We start from the raw sequence: 15,713 nt of genomic DNA, 5'->3' as shown, positions 1-15,713 counted from the left end.
CGCAGCTCCTGTGGCTGGCTGGGAGTTACTCGTCAATGCCCCGGGTCGCAGCGGCTGCGTGTGACGTCACGCAGCTACTGTGCCCCCCCCCCCACACACACACACACGGTCCGGCCACGCCTGCGTTGGCCGGACCGCGCCCCGAAAACGGCAGCCAAACGCTGCTGTGCCGCCCCCTCCCACCCAGAGACCGCCTCTGCCTGTCAATCAGGCAGAGGCGATCGCTAGGAAGCACATCCCATCATACGTAGCTAGGGTGTGCAGTCCAGACCACCTCACCACTAATATAATCTTTATAACTAGGAACATGTGACATAACAAGTCACAACAGATTACCCATATACCATCTGTCAGGTGATTAAGTGATATAAACAATATATATGGTTTATGTTTAACCCTTTATGTTCCCCATGTCCATTTAAATGCACATTATTCAGAAATGTATTGCGTAGACTGTATTGTGATGACGGTTGCCATTCAAATCCCAAAGTCCATTTAAATGTACAAAATACTGTGAAAATTTCCCGGCAGATGCTAGAGCAGTGGTTCTCAAACTCGGTCCTCAGGACCCCACATGGTTCACATTTTCCATGTCACCCAGCAGCTGCACTGTGTATCACCAACTGTCGCATGTTAAAAATCTACAGGTGACCTGCAAAACATGAACCATGTGGGGTCCTGAGGACCGAGTTTGAGAACCTGTGTGCTAGAGTATCAAAATATCGAATTAGAATGAATCACAATGTTTTGGTGTGCGAGCTACAATGGTTTTTGTAATAAAAACGAAAATGATCAAAAAATAATTTTGGGGGGTTACTTAGGGCCTCATTTGTCTACTTTACCAGTGGGACACACCAATGGGTCATAAAGGATTTAGCGATAAGTCTGTTTTCTCAAAGTCTGAATCTTTATCTGTCTGAGATACACACCGCCACAGACACATTTTACAAAGTGCAAAGCTCTCTATGCCTTTTTCTGGTGCAAGAATGACTAACAACATGGTGCCATGTATATAGTATTTAGTCAACTTATTTAAAAAGCTATTACCAATTTCATAATGCATTAATATTGTCAAACTATTGGCGACTATTATTTCTTCTCCACGCATTTGGTCAGAAAGTGGTCTCCTGGCATCCACCAAACACAGATGAATTAGGCATAGTGACATAGTGAAGCATGATTAATTGCTCTAGCGAACATGGGGAAAATGTACTAAGAATCGTGTCTGACTTCTAAATAAACGCTGGACATAGCCGGAATATTTAAGACTCAAAATCACAAATTTACTAAACAGAGTGTTTGAATGTCTATTTTCTTTTGATTGTCATACTCATCGGTTTCTAGCATATCTGATTTCAGTTGATTTCAGGTCCATTTTGGCCCCTCATTTTTCTAGTAAATCAGCACTGAGCTCAGCAAACATAGGGGTAATGCCATAGCAGCGAGACACATATGACAGGATCCCCCTGCCATCACATTATCCTGCCATAAACTGGTAACCCCAGGCCTGGAATTCCATAAACTAATAACCTCCAGGCCTGTAACACAGCCCATGGTTGTAATTAGTATCTTTATTAAAAACACATTTGAACAATATTTTATGGAATGCTGCAATATATTTTATGGTACCTCAGAAAGTCTGGTGCTCTAACAATCATATGCTGGAAATCCTCCAATGACAGCTTTCCATCATTGTCTACATCAGCTTCGTCTATCACCTTCTCACACACCAGACACACTTCCTCTGGTGTTAACTCATTCCGAGTAAGCTTGTTAAGTGTCTTTTCCAGGTCTGATTTACAGATGTAATCATCATTATTGAAATCTGGGAAAGAAAATAAGAATTTACTTACCGATAATTCTATTTCTCGTAGTCCGTAGTGGATGCTGGGCACTCCGTAAGGACCATGGGGAATAGCGGCTCCGCAGGAGACTGGGCACAAAAAGAAAGCTTTAGGACTACCTGGTGTGCACTGGCTCCTCCCCCTATGACCCTCCTCCAAGCCTCAGTTAGGATACTGTGCCCGGACGAGCGTACACAATAAGGAAGGATTTTGAATCCCGGGTAAGACTCATATCAGCCACACCAATCACACCGTACAACTTGTGATATGAAACCCAGTTAACAGCATGATAACAGAGGAATCTCTGAATAGATGGCTCACAACAAGAACCCGATTAGTTAACAATAACTATGTACAAGTATTGCAGACAATCCGCACTTGGGATGGGCGCCCAGCATCCACTACGGACTATGAGAAATAGAATTATCGGTAAGTAAATTCTTATTTTCTCTGACGTCCTAGTGGATGCTGGCAACTCCGTAAGGACCATGGGGATTATACCAAAGCTCCCAAACGGGCGGGAGAGTGCGGATGACTCTGCAGCACCGAATGAGAGAACTCCAGGTCCTCCTCAGCCAGGGTATCAAATTCATAGAATTTTGCAAACGTGTTTGCCCCTGACCAAGTAGCTGCTCGGCAAAGTTGTAAAGCCGAGACCCCTCGGGCAGCCGCCCAAGATGAGCCCACCTTCCTTGTGGAATGGGCTTTTACAGATTTAGGCTGCGGTAGTCCTACCGCAGAATGCGCCAGCTGAATAGTGCTACAAATCCAGCGCGCAATAGACTGCTTAGAAGCAGGAGCACCCAGCTTGTTGGGTGCCATCAGGATAAACAGCGAGTCAGTTTTCCTGACTCCAGCCGTCCTGGAAAAATAAAATTTTCAGGGCCCTGACTACGTCCAGCAACTTGGAATCCTCCAAGTCCCTAGTAGCCGCAGGCACCACAATAGGTTGGTTCAAGTGAAAACCTGAGACCACCTTTGGGAGAAACTGAGGACGAGTCCTCAACTCTGCCCTATCCATATAGAAAATCAGATAAGGCTTTTACATGACAAAGCCGCCAATTCTGACACACGCCTGGCCAAGGCCAACAGCATGACCACTTTCCACGCGAGATACTTTAGCTCCATGGTTTTAAGTGGCTCAACCAATGCGACTTTAGGAAATCCAACACCACGTTGAGATCCAAAAAGTGCCACAGGAGGCACAAAAGGAGGCTGAATATGTAGTACTCCTTTAACCAAAGTCTGAACTTCAGGCAGTGAAGCCAGTTCTTTCTGGAAGAAAATCGACAGAGCCGAAATCTGGACCTTGATGGACCCCAATTTGAGGCCCAAACGTCACCCCTGCTTGCAGGAAGTGCAGGAATCGACATAGTTGAAATTCCTCCGTCGGGGCCTTCATGGCCTCCCACCAAGCAATACATTTTCGCCAAACGCGGCGATAATGTCTTGCGGTGACATCCTTCCTGGCTATGATCAGGGTAGGGATGACTTCCTTCGGAATACCCTTTTCCTTTAGGATCCGGTGTTCTACCGCCATGCCGTCAAACGCAGCCGCGGTAAGTCTTGGAACAGACAGGGTCCCTGCTGCAGCAGGTCTTGTCTAAGCGGCAGAGGCCAAGGGTCCTCTGCCAGCATCTCTTGAAGTTCCGGGTACCAAGCTCTTCATGGCCAATCCGGAACCCCGAGTATGGTTTTCACTCCTCGCCTTCTTATTATTCTCAGTACCTTGGGTATGAGAGGTAGAGGAGGAGACACATAAACCGACTGGTACACCCACGGTGTCACTAGAGCGTCCCCAGCGATCGCCTGAGGGTCCCTTGACCTGGCGCAATATCTTTTCAACTTCTTGTTGAAGCGGGACGCCATCATGTCCACCCGTGGTCATTCCCAACGGTTTACCCGCATTTGTAAAACTTCTGAATGAAGTCCCCATTCTCCTGGGTGTAGGTCGCCCATCGGAGAATCCTTGTGGCTTCTGCCATCGCCATCCTGCTTCTTGTGCCGCCCTGTCTGTTTACATGGGCGACCGCCGTGATGTCGTCTGATTGGATCAGTACCGGCTGGTTCTGAAGCAGGGGCCTTGCTTGGCTTAGGGCATTGTAAACGGTCCTTCGCTGCAGAATATTTATGTGAAGCGAAATCTCCTTGGAAATTTCTTCCCTGTGTGACTGCACCCCAGCCCCGAAGGCTGGCATCCGTGGTCACCAGGACCCAGTCCTGTATTCCGAATCTGCGGCCCTATAGTAGATGAGCCCTCTGCAGCCACCACAGCAGCGACACCCTGTTTCTTGCTGACAGGGTTATCCGCTGTTGTATCTGTAGATGGGACCCGGACCATTAGTCCCACAGGTCCCACTGGAACGTCCTTGCGTGGAGTCTTCCGAATGGAATTATGCTTCGTACGAAGCTACCATTTTTCCCAGGACTCGTGTGCATTGATGTACCGACACCTGTCCTGGTTATAGGATGTCTCTGACTAGAGATGACAACTCCTCGGCTTTTTCCACTGGAAGAAACACTCTTTTCTGGTCTGCGTTCAGAAACATTTCCAGGAACAGAAGACGTGTCGTCGGGACCAGCTGTGACTTTGGAATATTGAGAATCCAGTCGTGCTGTTGTAGCACTTCCCGAGAGAGTGCTACCCCCACTACCAACTGTTCTTTGGACCTCGCCTTTATCAGGAGATCGTCCAAGTACGGGATAATAAAAACTTCCTTCTTGCGAAGGAGTATCATCACTTCTGCCATTACCTAGGTAAAGACCTTCGGTGCCGTGGACAACTCCACCGGCCGCGTCTGGAACTGATAGTGACAGTCCTGTACCACATATCTGAGGTACTCCTGTTGAGGAGGGTAAATGGGGACATGCAGGTACGCATCCTTGATGTCCAGGGAGACCCTGTAATCCCCCTCGTCCAGGCTCGTAATATCCGCCCTGAGCGATTCCATCTTGAACTTGAATCTTCTGATATAAAAGTTCAAGTATTTTAATTTCAAGATGGGTCTCACCGAAACGTTTCGGTACCACAACCACTGTGGAATAGTAACCCCTTCCTTGCTGAAGGAGGGGCACCTTGACAATCACTTGTGATTATAGTGTTGAATATCCACCAACACCGTCTCCCTGGCAGAGGGAGGTGCCGGTAAGGCAGATTTTAGGAAACGGCGGGGGGAAGAACGTCTCGAACTCCAGCCTGTACCCCTGAGATACTACTTGAAGGACCCAGGGATCCATGTGAGAGAGCCCACTGTCCGCTGAAATTTCTGAGACGGGCCCCCACCGTACCCGGGTCCGCCTGAGCAGCCCCCGCACCATGCTGTGGACCTACCGGACGCAGGGAGGATTTCTGCTCTTGGGAACTAGCTGTGTGTTGCAGCTTTTTCGTCTACCTTTGCCTCTCGGCAGAAAAGATGAGCCTCTAGCCCTCTTGCTTTTCTGGGGCCGAAAGGACTGTACTTGATGATACGGTGCTTTCTTTTGTTGTGGGGTAGCCTGTGGCAAAAAAATCGATTTCCCAACAGTAGCTGTGGAAACGAGGTCTGAAAAACCATCCCCAAACAGTTTTACCCCCTTATAGGGCAACTTCCATGTGCCGATTCGAGTCGGCATCGCCTGACCATTGCCAAGTCCATAACCCCCGTCTGGCGGCAATGGACCTAGCGCTTATTTTTGATGCCAGCCGGCAAATATCCCTCTCTGCATCACGTATGTATAAGACCACGTCTTTTATATGCTCTATTTTCAGCAAAATATTGTCCCTATCCATAGTTATTTTCCGACAGGGAATCTGACCACGCAGCGGGAGCACTGCACATCCATGCCGAAGCAACGGCTGGTCGCAATATAATGCCCTAGTGTGTGACTATATCTTATAGGGTAACCTCCTGCATTCTATCAGCAGGTCCCTTCAGGGCGGCCGTATCCGGAGACGGTAGTGCCACCTTTTCTGATAAGCGTGTAAGCGCTGTATCTACCCTATGGGGTGTTTCCCCGCGTGACCTATCCTCTGGCGGGAAAGGGTACGCTGCCAATAACCGTTTTAGAAATTATCAATTTCTTACCGGGGGAAGACCACTCTTCCTCACACAGCTCATTTAATTTCTCAGATGCAGGAAAAACTACTAATAGTTTCCTCTCACCAAACACAATACCCTTTTATGTGGTACCTGGGGTATAATCATAAATGTGTAATACATTTTTCATTGCCTCAATCCTGTAACGGGTGGACCTATTTGGAGGGTACACCAGTCTCATCGACGTCGACACTGGAGTCAGTACCCGTGTCGACATCTGTGTCTGTTATCTGAGGTAGCGGGCGATTTTAGAGCCCCCCATGACATTTGAGACGCTGGAACAGGCACAAGCTGAGTAGCCGGCTGTTCTGTGTCGTCGACCTTTTATGTAAGGAGTTGACACTTTCACGTAATCTTTCCATAAGTTCAACCACACCGGTGTCGACCCCGCAGGGGGTGACAACATATTTACAGGCATTCGCTCCGCCTCCACCTCATTATCCTCCACATACCTGTCGACACAGCCGTACCGACACACAGCACACACACAGGGAATGCTCTGATAGAGGACAGGACCCCACAAAGCCCTTTGGGGAGACAGAGGGAGAGTATGCCAGCACACACCAGGGCGCTATATATCGCAGGGATAGCACCTATAAAAAGTGTTTTCCCTTATAGCTGCATATATATATGTATACTGCGCCTAAATTGTGCCCCCCCTCTCTTTTTAACCCTTTCTGTAGTGCATTAACTGCAGGGGAGAGCCAGGGAGCTTCCCTCCAACGGAGCTGTGAGGGAAAAATGGCGCCAGTGTGCTGAGGAGATAGGCTCCGCCCCTTTTTCGCTGACTTTTCTCCCGCATTTTTATGGATTCTGGCAGGGGTTAATGTACATCCATATAGCCCTGGGGGTTATATGTGATGTATTTTTGCCAGCCAAGGTGTTAATATTGCTGCTCAGGGCGCCCCTCCCCAGCGCCCTGCACCCATCAGTGACCGCAGTGTGAGGTGTGCATGAGGAGCAATGGCGCACAGCTGCAGTGCTGTGCGCTACCTTGATGAAGACTGATGTCTTCTGCCGCCGATTTTCCGGACCTCTTCTTGCTTCTGGCTCTGTAAGGGGGCCGGCGGCGCGGCTCTGGGACCGGGCTCCGAGGCTGGGCCTGTGTTCGATCCCTCTGGAGCTAATGGTGTCCAGTAGCCTAAGAAGCCCAAGCTGGCTGCAAGCAGGCAGGTTCGCTTCTTCTCCCCTTAGTCCCTCGATGCAGTGAGCCTGTTGCCAGCAGGTCTCACTGAAAATAAAAAACCTAAAACTAACTTTTATCTAAGAAGCTCAGGAGAGCCCCCTAGATTGCACCCTGCTCAGTCGGGCACAAAAATCTAACTGAGGCTTGGAGGAGGGTCATAGGGGGAGGAGCCAGTGCACACCAGGTAGTCCTAAAGCTTTCTTTTTGTGCCCAGTCTCCTGCGTAGCCGCTATTCCCCATGGTCCTTACGGAGTGCCCAGCATCCACTAGGACGTCAGAGAAATGTGGGTAAAATAAACTTTCAACTTTAACCATTTTTGTATTTTATTTTTTTAATATGCACACCTTCGTACATAAATATACAGAAGGTGACAAAATGGGATAAATGACACAGGAAACCAGATATGTGGGATTTGGAATATACTGTATAGACAAGGCAGACAAAGAAGATGGATATAAAATAATAAGTTGTGTGGACAGGCTGAGAGATGTCATGAACAATGTGGTAGGTACAAGGATGTCAGAACATTTCTTGGTTGGGGGGGCAAGATAAAATCTCAGTTTGGTGCCCCTAACTTCTGTCCGCCTTAGGCAGGTCACTTGTACCTGTATGGAACTCTATGGAGTAGCTGGGAGTGAGAGACCCCTAATGCCAGGTAGAGCCGCTTATACACATTATGCCAGGTAGAGTCCATTATACACATTATGCCAGGGAGAGCCACTTATACACATTACCCTAGGTAAAGACCATTATACACATTATGCCAGGTAACGACTTAAACAGATTATGTCAGGTAGCACCTTATACACATTACGCCAGGTAGAACCGCTTATACACATTACGCCAGGTAGAGCCTATTATGCCAGGTAGCCCCTTATACATATTACGCAAGGTAGAGCCCATGATACACATTATGCCACGTAGCCCCTTATACACATTATGCCAGGTAAAGCCCATTACACCAGGTAGCCCTTACACATTATGCCAGGTAGAGCCCCTTGCACACATGTTGTCTCGCAGAGCCACTTAGGCCCAGATTTATCAAGCATTAGAGCGTGATGAATTGCATGGTAATAACGTAACAACCAATCAGCACCTGTCATTTCTTCAAACACAGCCTGTTAGACGACAGTTAGGAGCTGTTTGGTCAGCACTTTATCACTGCGCTATTTATCACTCTCCAAGGCTGATAAATCTGGGCCCTAGTCAGAATGAGAACACTTCAGGCTCATTGATTGAGGGCTCATTCAGAAACAATGAGAATGTACAGCCCTTGAAGCCAGTTCTGCAAGGGCTTCAGTTTTACCCAACTGCTAACAAATTTGCTGCTGTGATCAGATCTGAATTACCCCCATGGTGGGGCTGGGTGAGGGAAATGGGGCTGCACATAGTGGGGTTAGGTGAGGGATATGGGGACGCACATACTGGGGGGCCGATGAGGCACATGAGGACACACAAACTGGGGGGTGGGTTAGGGATATGGGGACACACATAGTGGGGGGTGGGTGAGGGATATGGGGGACACACATACTGAGAGGTGGGTGAATAGTGACACACTGGGGCCTGGGTGGGAGTGGAACTGGTTACATGCACATTAGAGCCTGGTAGGGTATATAAGATCAGAGAGACACACACACACACACACACACACACACACACACACACACACACACACACACACACACACACACACACACACACACACACACACACACACTGGTTCACATACATACACAGGCTTCAGCTACAATAGTGATGGGTGTAGTATGGTATGCTGGCGGCCGGGCTCCCGGCAACCAGCATACCGGCGCCGGGAGCCCGACCGCCGGCATACCGACAGTGTGGCCAGCGCAAAGGAGCCCCTTGCGGGCTCGCTGCGCTTGCCACGCTGCGGGCACAGGGGGGTCGTGGACCCCCACGAGGGAGAATAGCTGTCGGTATGCCGGGTGTCGGGATCCCGGCGCCGGTATACTGTGCGCCGGGATCCCGATATTCGGCATACTGAAGACCACCCAATAGTGATAATAGATGCTGGGGCAGAGCAGCATTGCTCACCTCAGATTGTCAATGAGCTGCACCCAGCGGAGAAGGAGCTCAGTCAGCAGACAGGATGCAGCAGATCAGAGTTGCAGATCCTGAATAAAGGTGCTTCCATCTGCTCCACCATAATTTTTCCTGTTGCCCTGCAGCGTTAATGAGAAAGAGAGGAAACAGGCAGCAGTGTACACTGCTAGAGCTCGTCCTCACTCTCTGTCAGCACTCCTGGCTCCCCGTTCCACCCCCACATGTACTACATGGTGATCAGTGATCACCATGTGGTGATGATTGGTGGTACTTCCTCCCCTCCCCGTGCGAGCAGCGGCGCCCGCCCGATTCCCGTATGACAGAACACTAAACACATTCTGCCAGGGGTGTCAAGCGGACCCCATAGGCTTGGGATGCCCCTAAGGAGTCCATATGCCCTAGGCATTTGCCTATTATGCCTAAGGCCAGCTCTGGCGCTGCCCGCACTGTAAAAGGTTGTGATCTCACAAGGAAAGGGAATTAGCACACAATAGTACCCCCAAATTAAATTATGCCACACAGTAGCACAATCTTATTAACATTACACCACATGCAGTGCCCCTGATTCATATTACATCACACAGTAGTGTCCCTTATTCATGTTATGACACACTATAGCGCCCCTTATACACAATTCCCACAGTAGTAGTGCCCTTTTAGTAGTGGATTTAACAGTTGACAGTACAATAAAGCGGGTGCGGGTACACAAGCTGGAGCCATATCAAATACAGCCGCATATGTACTTACAGTCACGTACAACCAGCCACACACAACCACATATACACACACAGGCACATACACAAACACATACACACACAACACACACACTAAAAAAGGAACTTATATTCTCTTACTGCCTCACGTAGCGTATCCCTTCTGTTCAATACGACAGCCAGCTCCGCAGGGGCGTAACAAGAATTTGTGGGCCCCATAGAAAAATCTTGAAAGCCCTAATGGTCAGGATCCGTCTGGATTCTGAACGTGGGGACGGCAATATTGGGATCCTGATTGCATCCCCCTACATGACCATGAACCCAGCCTTACTGCACCTCATGTCACCCTGAAACCAATCATACTGCACCACATGTGGGTTGGATACTGGCAATCAGGATGCCGGCGGTCAAAATACTGACACCGGCATCCCGACTGCTTGAAATCCCGACAGGGCTGCTGGAGCAAAGTAACCCTAATTCTACCCCTAACCTCCCCGGCATTCTTACGCTTGGGATTCTAGCTGTCATGATTCCGGTGTTGGTATTCTGACTGCCGGGATGCCGAACACTGGGATCACAACTACATACCCCCCATATCACCCTGCACCCCCTGCACCCAGCCATACAGCACACAATATCACCTGGCACACTGCTTTCCTGCAGGCATGCACCCAGCCTTCTGCACCCCCATGTCACCCTGCACCCTACCTTACTGCACCCCATGTCACCCTTCTTTTCTACACCCCCAGGTCCTCCTGGCTGCACCCTGCCTTACTGAACCTCCATGTTACCGTGCAGCCAGCAGTCCTATGATAGCCAATCTCACCTCCCCAGACTGGTAACCAGGGACAGGACTCCACTCTCTGCAGGTACTATGATACACAGGGCAGCATTCAGCGTCTTCCTCATCGCCATGTTCCCGGTGTGCAGAGGGGTGTGGATCATTGGATCGACAGTGTGTAGGTCGACAATGTTTGGGTCGACCACTATAGGTCGACAGGGTTTGAAGGTTGAGAGTGTTTCTAGGTCGACACGTTCTAGGTCGACACGTTCTAGGTCGACAGGTGAAAAGGTCGACATGAGTTTTTCATGTTTTTTTGGTGTCGTTTTCTCCGTACAGTGACCGGGAAGCCCAATTAGTGCACCATGTCCCCTTGCATGGCTCGCTTTGCTTGCCATGCTTTGGGCAAGGTGCCTCGCTCCGCTACCGCTGCACCCGCCACAGGTTACTATTCCCAATCATAGTCCGCGTGGATCGTTGAAAAAGTTAAAAAAAATAAGAATTTACTTACCGATAATTCTATTTCTCATAGTCCGTAGTGGATGCTGGGGACTCCGAAAGGACCATGGGGAATAGCGGCTCCGCAGGAGACTGGGCACAAAGTAAAAGCTTTAGGACTAGCTGGTGTGCACTGGCTCCTCCCCCTATGACCCTCCTCCAAGCCTCAGTTAGGATACTGTGCCCGGACGAGCGTACACAATAAGGAAGGATTTTGAATCCCGGGTAAGACTCATACCAGCCACACCAATCACACCGTACAACTTGTGATCTGAACCCAGTTAACAGCATGATAACAGAAGGAGCCTCTGAAAAGATGGCTCACAACAACAATAACCCGATTTTTGTAACAATAACTATGTACAAGTAATGCAGACAATCCGCACTTGGGATGGGCGCCCAGCATCCACTACGGACTATGAGAAATAGAATTATCGGTAAGTAAATTCTTATTTTCTCTAACGTCCTAGTGGATGCTGGGACTCCGAAAGGACCATGGGGATTATAGCAAAGCTCCCAAACGGGCGGGAGAGTGCGGATGACTCTGCAGCACCGAATGAGAGAACTCCAGGTCCTCCTCAGCCAGGGTATCAAATTTGTAGAATTTAGCAAACGTGTTTGCCCCTGACCAAGTAGCTGCTCGGCAAAGTTGTAAAGCCGAGACCCCTCGGGCAGCCGCCCAAGATGAGCCCACTTTCCGTGTGGAATGGGCTTTTACAGATTTTGGCTGTGGCAGGCCTGCCACAGAATGTGCAAGCTGAATTGTACTACAAATCCAACGAGCAATCGTCTGCTTAGAAGCAGGAGCACCCAGCTTGTTGGGTGCATACAGGATAAACAGCGAATCAGATTTTCTGACTCCAGCCGTCCTGGAAACATATATTTTCAGGGCCCTGACTACGTCCAGCAACTTGGAATCCTCCAAGTCCCTAGTAGCCGCAGGCACCACAATAGGCTGGTTTAAGTGAAATGCTGAAACCACCTTAGGAAGAAATTGAGGACGAGTCCTCAATTCTGCCCTGTCCGTATGAAAAATTAGGTAAGGGCTTTTATAGGATAAAGCCGCCAATTCTGAGACACGCCTGGCTGAAGCCAGGGCTAACAGCATTACCACTTTCCATGTGAGATATTTTAAGTCCACAGTGGTGAGTGGTTCAAACCAATGTGATTTTAGGAATCCCAAAACTACATTGAGATCCCAAGGTGCCACTGGAGGCACAAAAGGAGGCTGTATATGCAGTACTCCCTTGACAAACGTCTGAACTTCAGGAACAGAAGCCAGTTCTTTTTGGAAGAATATTGACAGGGCCGAAATTTGAACCTTAATGGACCCTAATTTGAGGCCCATAGACAGTCCTGTTTGCAGGAAATGCAGGAAACGACCCAGTTGAAATTCCTCTGTAGGGGCCTTCCTGGCCTCGCACCACGCAACATATTTACGCCAAATACGGTGATAATGTTGTATGGTTACATCCTTCCTGGCTTTGATCAGGGTAGGGATGACTTAATCCGGAATGCCTTTTTCCTTCAGGATCCGGCGTTCAACCGCCATGCCGTCAAACGCAGCCGCGGTAAGTCTTGGAACAGACATGGTCCCTGCTGGAGCAGGTCCTTTCTTAGAGGTAGAGGCCACGGGTCTTCCGTGAGCATCTATTGAATTTCCGGGTACCAAGTCCTTCTTGGCCAATCCGGAGCCACGAGTATAGTCTTTACTCCTCTCCTTCTTATGATTCTCAGTACTTTTGGTATGAGAGGAAGAGGAGGGAACACATACACTGACTGGTACACCCACGGTGTTACCAGAGCGTCCACAGCTATTGCCTGAGGGTCGCTTGACCTGGCGCAATATCTGTCCAGTTTTTTGTTGAGGCGGGACGCCATCATGTCCACCTTTGGTTTTTCCCAACGGTTCACAATCATGTGGAAGACTTCTGGGTGAAGTCCCCACTCCCCCGGGTGAAGATCGTGTCTGCTGAGGAAGTCTGCTTCCCAGTTGTCCACTCCCGGAATGAACACTGCTGACAGTGCTATCACATGATTCTCCGCCCAGCGAAGAATCCTTGCCACTTCCATCATTGCCCTCCTGCTTCTTGTGCCGCCCTGTCTGTTTACGTGGGCGACTGCCGTGATGTTGTCCGACTGGATCAACACCGGCTGACCCTGAAGCAGAGGTCTTGCCTGACTTAGGGCATTGTAAATGGCCCTTAGTTCCAGGATATTTATGTGAAGTGACGTTTCCATGCTTGACCACAAGCCCTGGAAATTTCTTCCCTGTGTGACTGCTCCCCAGCCTCTCAGGCTGGCATCCGTGGTCACCAGGACCCAATCCTGAATGCCGAATCTGCGGCCCTCTAGGAGATGAGCACTCTGTAACCACCACAGGAGAGACACCCTTGTCCTTGGAGACAGGGTTATCCGCTGATGCATTTGAAGATGCGATCCGGACCATTTGTCCAGCAGATCCCACTGAAAAGTTCTTGCGTGGAATCTGACGAATGGAATCGCTTCGTAAGAAGCCACCATCTTTCCCAGGACCCTTGTGCATTGATGTACTGACACTTGGCCTGGTCTTAGGAGGTTCCTGACTAGGTCGGATAACTCCTTGGCTTTCTCCTCCGGGAGAAACACCTTTTTCTGTACTGTGTCCAGAATCATCCCTAGGAACAGCAGACGTGTCGTCGGAATCAGCTGCGATTTTGGAATATTTAGAATCCATCCGTGCTGTCGTAGTACTACTTGAGATAGTGCTACTCCGACCTCTAACTGTTCTCTGGACCTTGCCCTTATCAGGAGATCGTCCAAGTAAGGGATAATTAAGACGCCTTTTCTTCGAAGAAGAATCATCATTTCGGCCATTACCTTGGTAAAGACCCGGGGTGCCGTGGACAATCCAAACGGCAGCGTCTGAAACTGATAGTGACAGTTCTGTACCACAAACCTGAGGTACCCTTGGTGAGAAGGGCAAATTGGGACATGGAGGTAAGCATCCTTGATGTCCAGAGACACCATATAGTCCCCTTCTTCCAGGTTCGCTATCACTGCTCTGAGTGACTCCATCTTGAACTTGAACCTTTTTATGTAAGTGTTCAAGGATTTCAGATTTAAAATGGGTCTCACCGAGCCGTCCGGCTTCGGTACCACAAACAGCGTGGAATAATACCCCTTTCCCTGTTGTAGGAGGGGTACCTTGATTATCACCTGCTGGGAATACAGCTTGTGAATGGCTTCCAATACCGCCTCCCTGTCGGGGGGAGACGTTGGTAAAGCAGACTTCAGGAACCGGCGAGGGGGAGACGTCTCGAATTCCAATTTGTACCCCTGAGATGATACCTGCAGGATCCAGGGGTCCACTTGCGAGTGAGCCCACTGCGCGCTGAAATTCTTGAGACGGGCCCCCACCGTGCCTGAGTCCGCTTGTAAGGCCCCAGCGTCATGCTGAGGACTTGGCAGAAGCGGGGGAGGGCTTCTGTTCGTGGGAAGAGGCTGTTTGCTGCAGTCTTTTTCCCCTTCCTCTGCCCCGGGGCAGATATGAGTGGCCTTTTGCCCGCTTGCCCTTATGGGGACGAAAGGACTGAGCCTGAAAAGACGGTATCTTTTTCTGCTGCGAGGTGACTTGGGGTAAAAAGGTGGATTTTCCAGCCGTTGCCGTGGCCACCAGGTCCGATAGACCGACCCCAAATAACTCCTCCCCTTTATACGGCAATACATCCATATGCCGTTTGGAATCCGCATCCCCTGACCACTGTCGCGTCCATAATCCTCTTCTGGCAGAAATGGACATCGCACTTACTCTTGATGCCAGAGTGCAAATATCCCTCTGTGCATCTCGCATATATAGAAATGCATCCTTTAAATGCTCTATAGTCAATAATATATTGTCCCTGTCTAGGGTATCAATATTTTCAGTCAGGGAATCCGACCAAGCCACCCCAGCACTGCACATCCAGGCTGAGGCGATTGCTGGTCGCAGTATAATACCAGTATGTGTGTATATACTTTTAAGGATATTTTCCAGCTTCCTATCAGCTGGTTCCTTGAGGGCGGCCGTATCAGGAGACGGTAACGCCACTTGTTTTGATAAGCGTGTGAGCGCCTTATCTACGCTAGGGGGTGTTTCCCAACGCGCCCTAACCTCTGGCGGGAAAGGGTATAATGCCAATAATTTTTTAGAAATTAGCAGTTTTTTATCGGGGGAAACCCACGCTTCATCACACACCTCATTTAATTCATCTGATTCAGGAAAAACTACGGGTAGTTTTTTCACACCCCACATAATACCCTTTTTTGTGGTACTTGTAGTATCAGAAATGTTCAAAACCTCCTTCATTGCCGTGATCATGTAACGTGTGGCCCTACTGGAAAATACGTTTGTTTCCTCACCGTCGACACTGGAGTCAGTGTCCGTGTCAGTGTCTGTATCGATCTGAGGTAACGGGCGTTTTATAGCCCCTGACGGTGTTTGAGACGCCTGTACAGGTATTAACTGATTTGCCGGCTGTCTCATGTCGTCAACAGTCTTTTGTAAAGTGCCGACACTATCACGTAATTCT

General features: G+C 49.3%; 1 protein-coding gene across 1 annotated transcript in view; it reads right to left on the bottom strand.

Moving 5' to 3' along the window:
• LOC135044039 (calcium and integrin-binding family member 3-like) overlaps positions 1-15,713 on the bottom strand; it is a 138,612-nt gene that overhangs the window by 17,235 nt on the left and 105,664 nt on the right. Inside the window, exon 4 of the mRNA XM_063955176.1 lies at positions 1,630-1,825. Coding sequence (XP_063811246.1) covers positions 1,630-1,825 — 196 coding nt within the window. The remainder of the gene's footprint in view (positions 1-1,629; positions 1,826-15,713) is intronic.

The sequence above is a fragment of the Pseudophryne corroboree genome, chromosome 1, assembly GCF_028390025.1.
Source record: "Pseudophryne corroboree isolate aPseCor3 chromosome 1, aPseCor3.hap2, whole genome shotgun sequence".
NCBI lineage: Eukaryota > Metazoa > Chordata > Amphibia > Anura > Myobatrachidae > Pseudophryne > Pseudophryne corroboree.
Note: the sequence above shows the minus strand (reverse complement) of the source record. Positions and strands in the feature narration are given on the sequence as shown.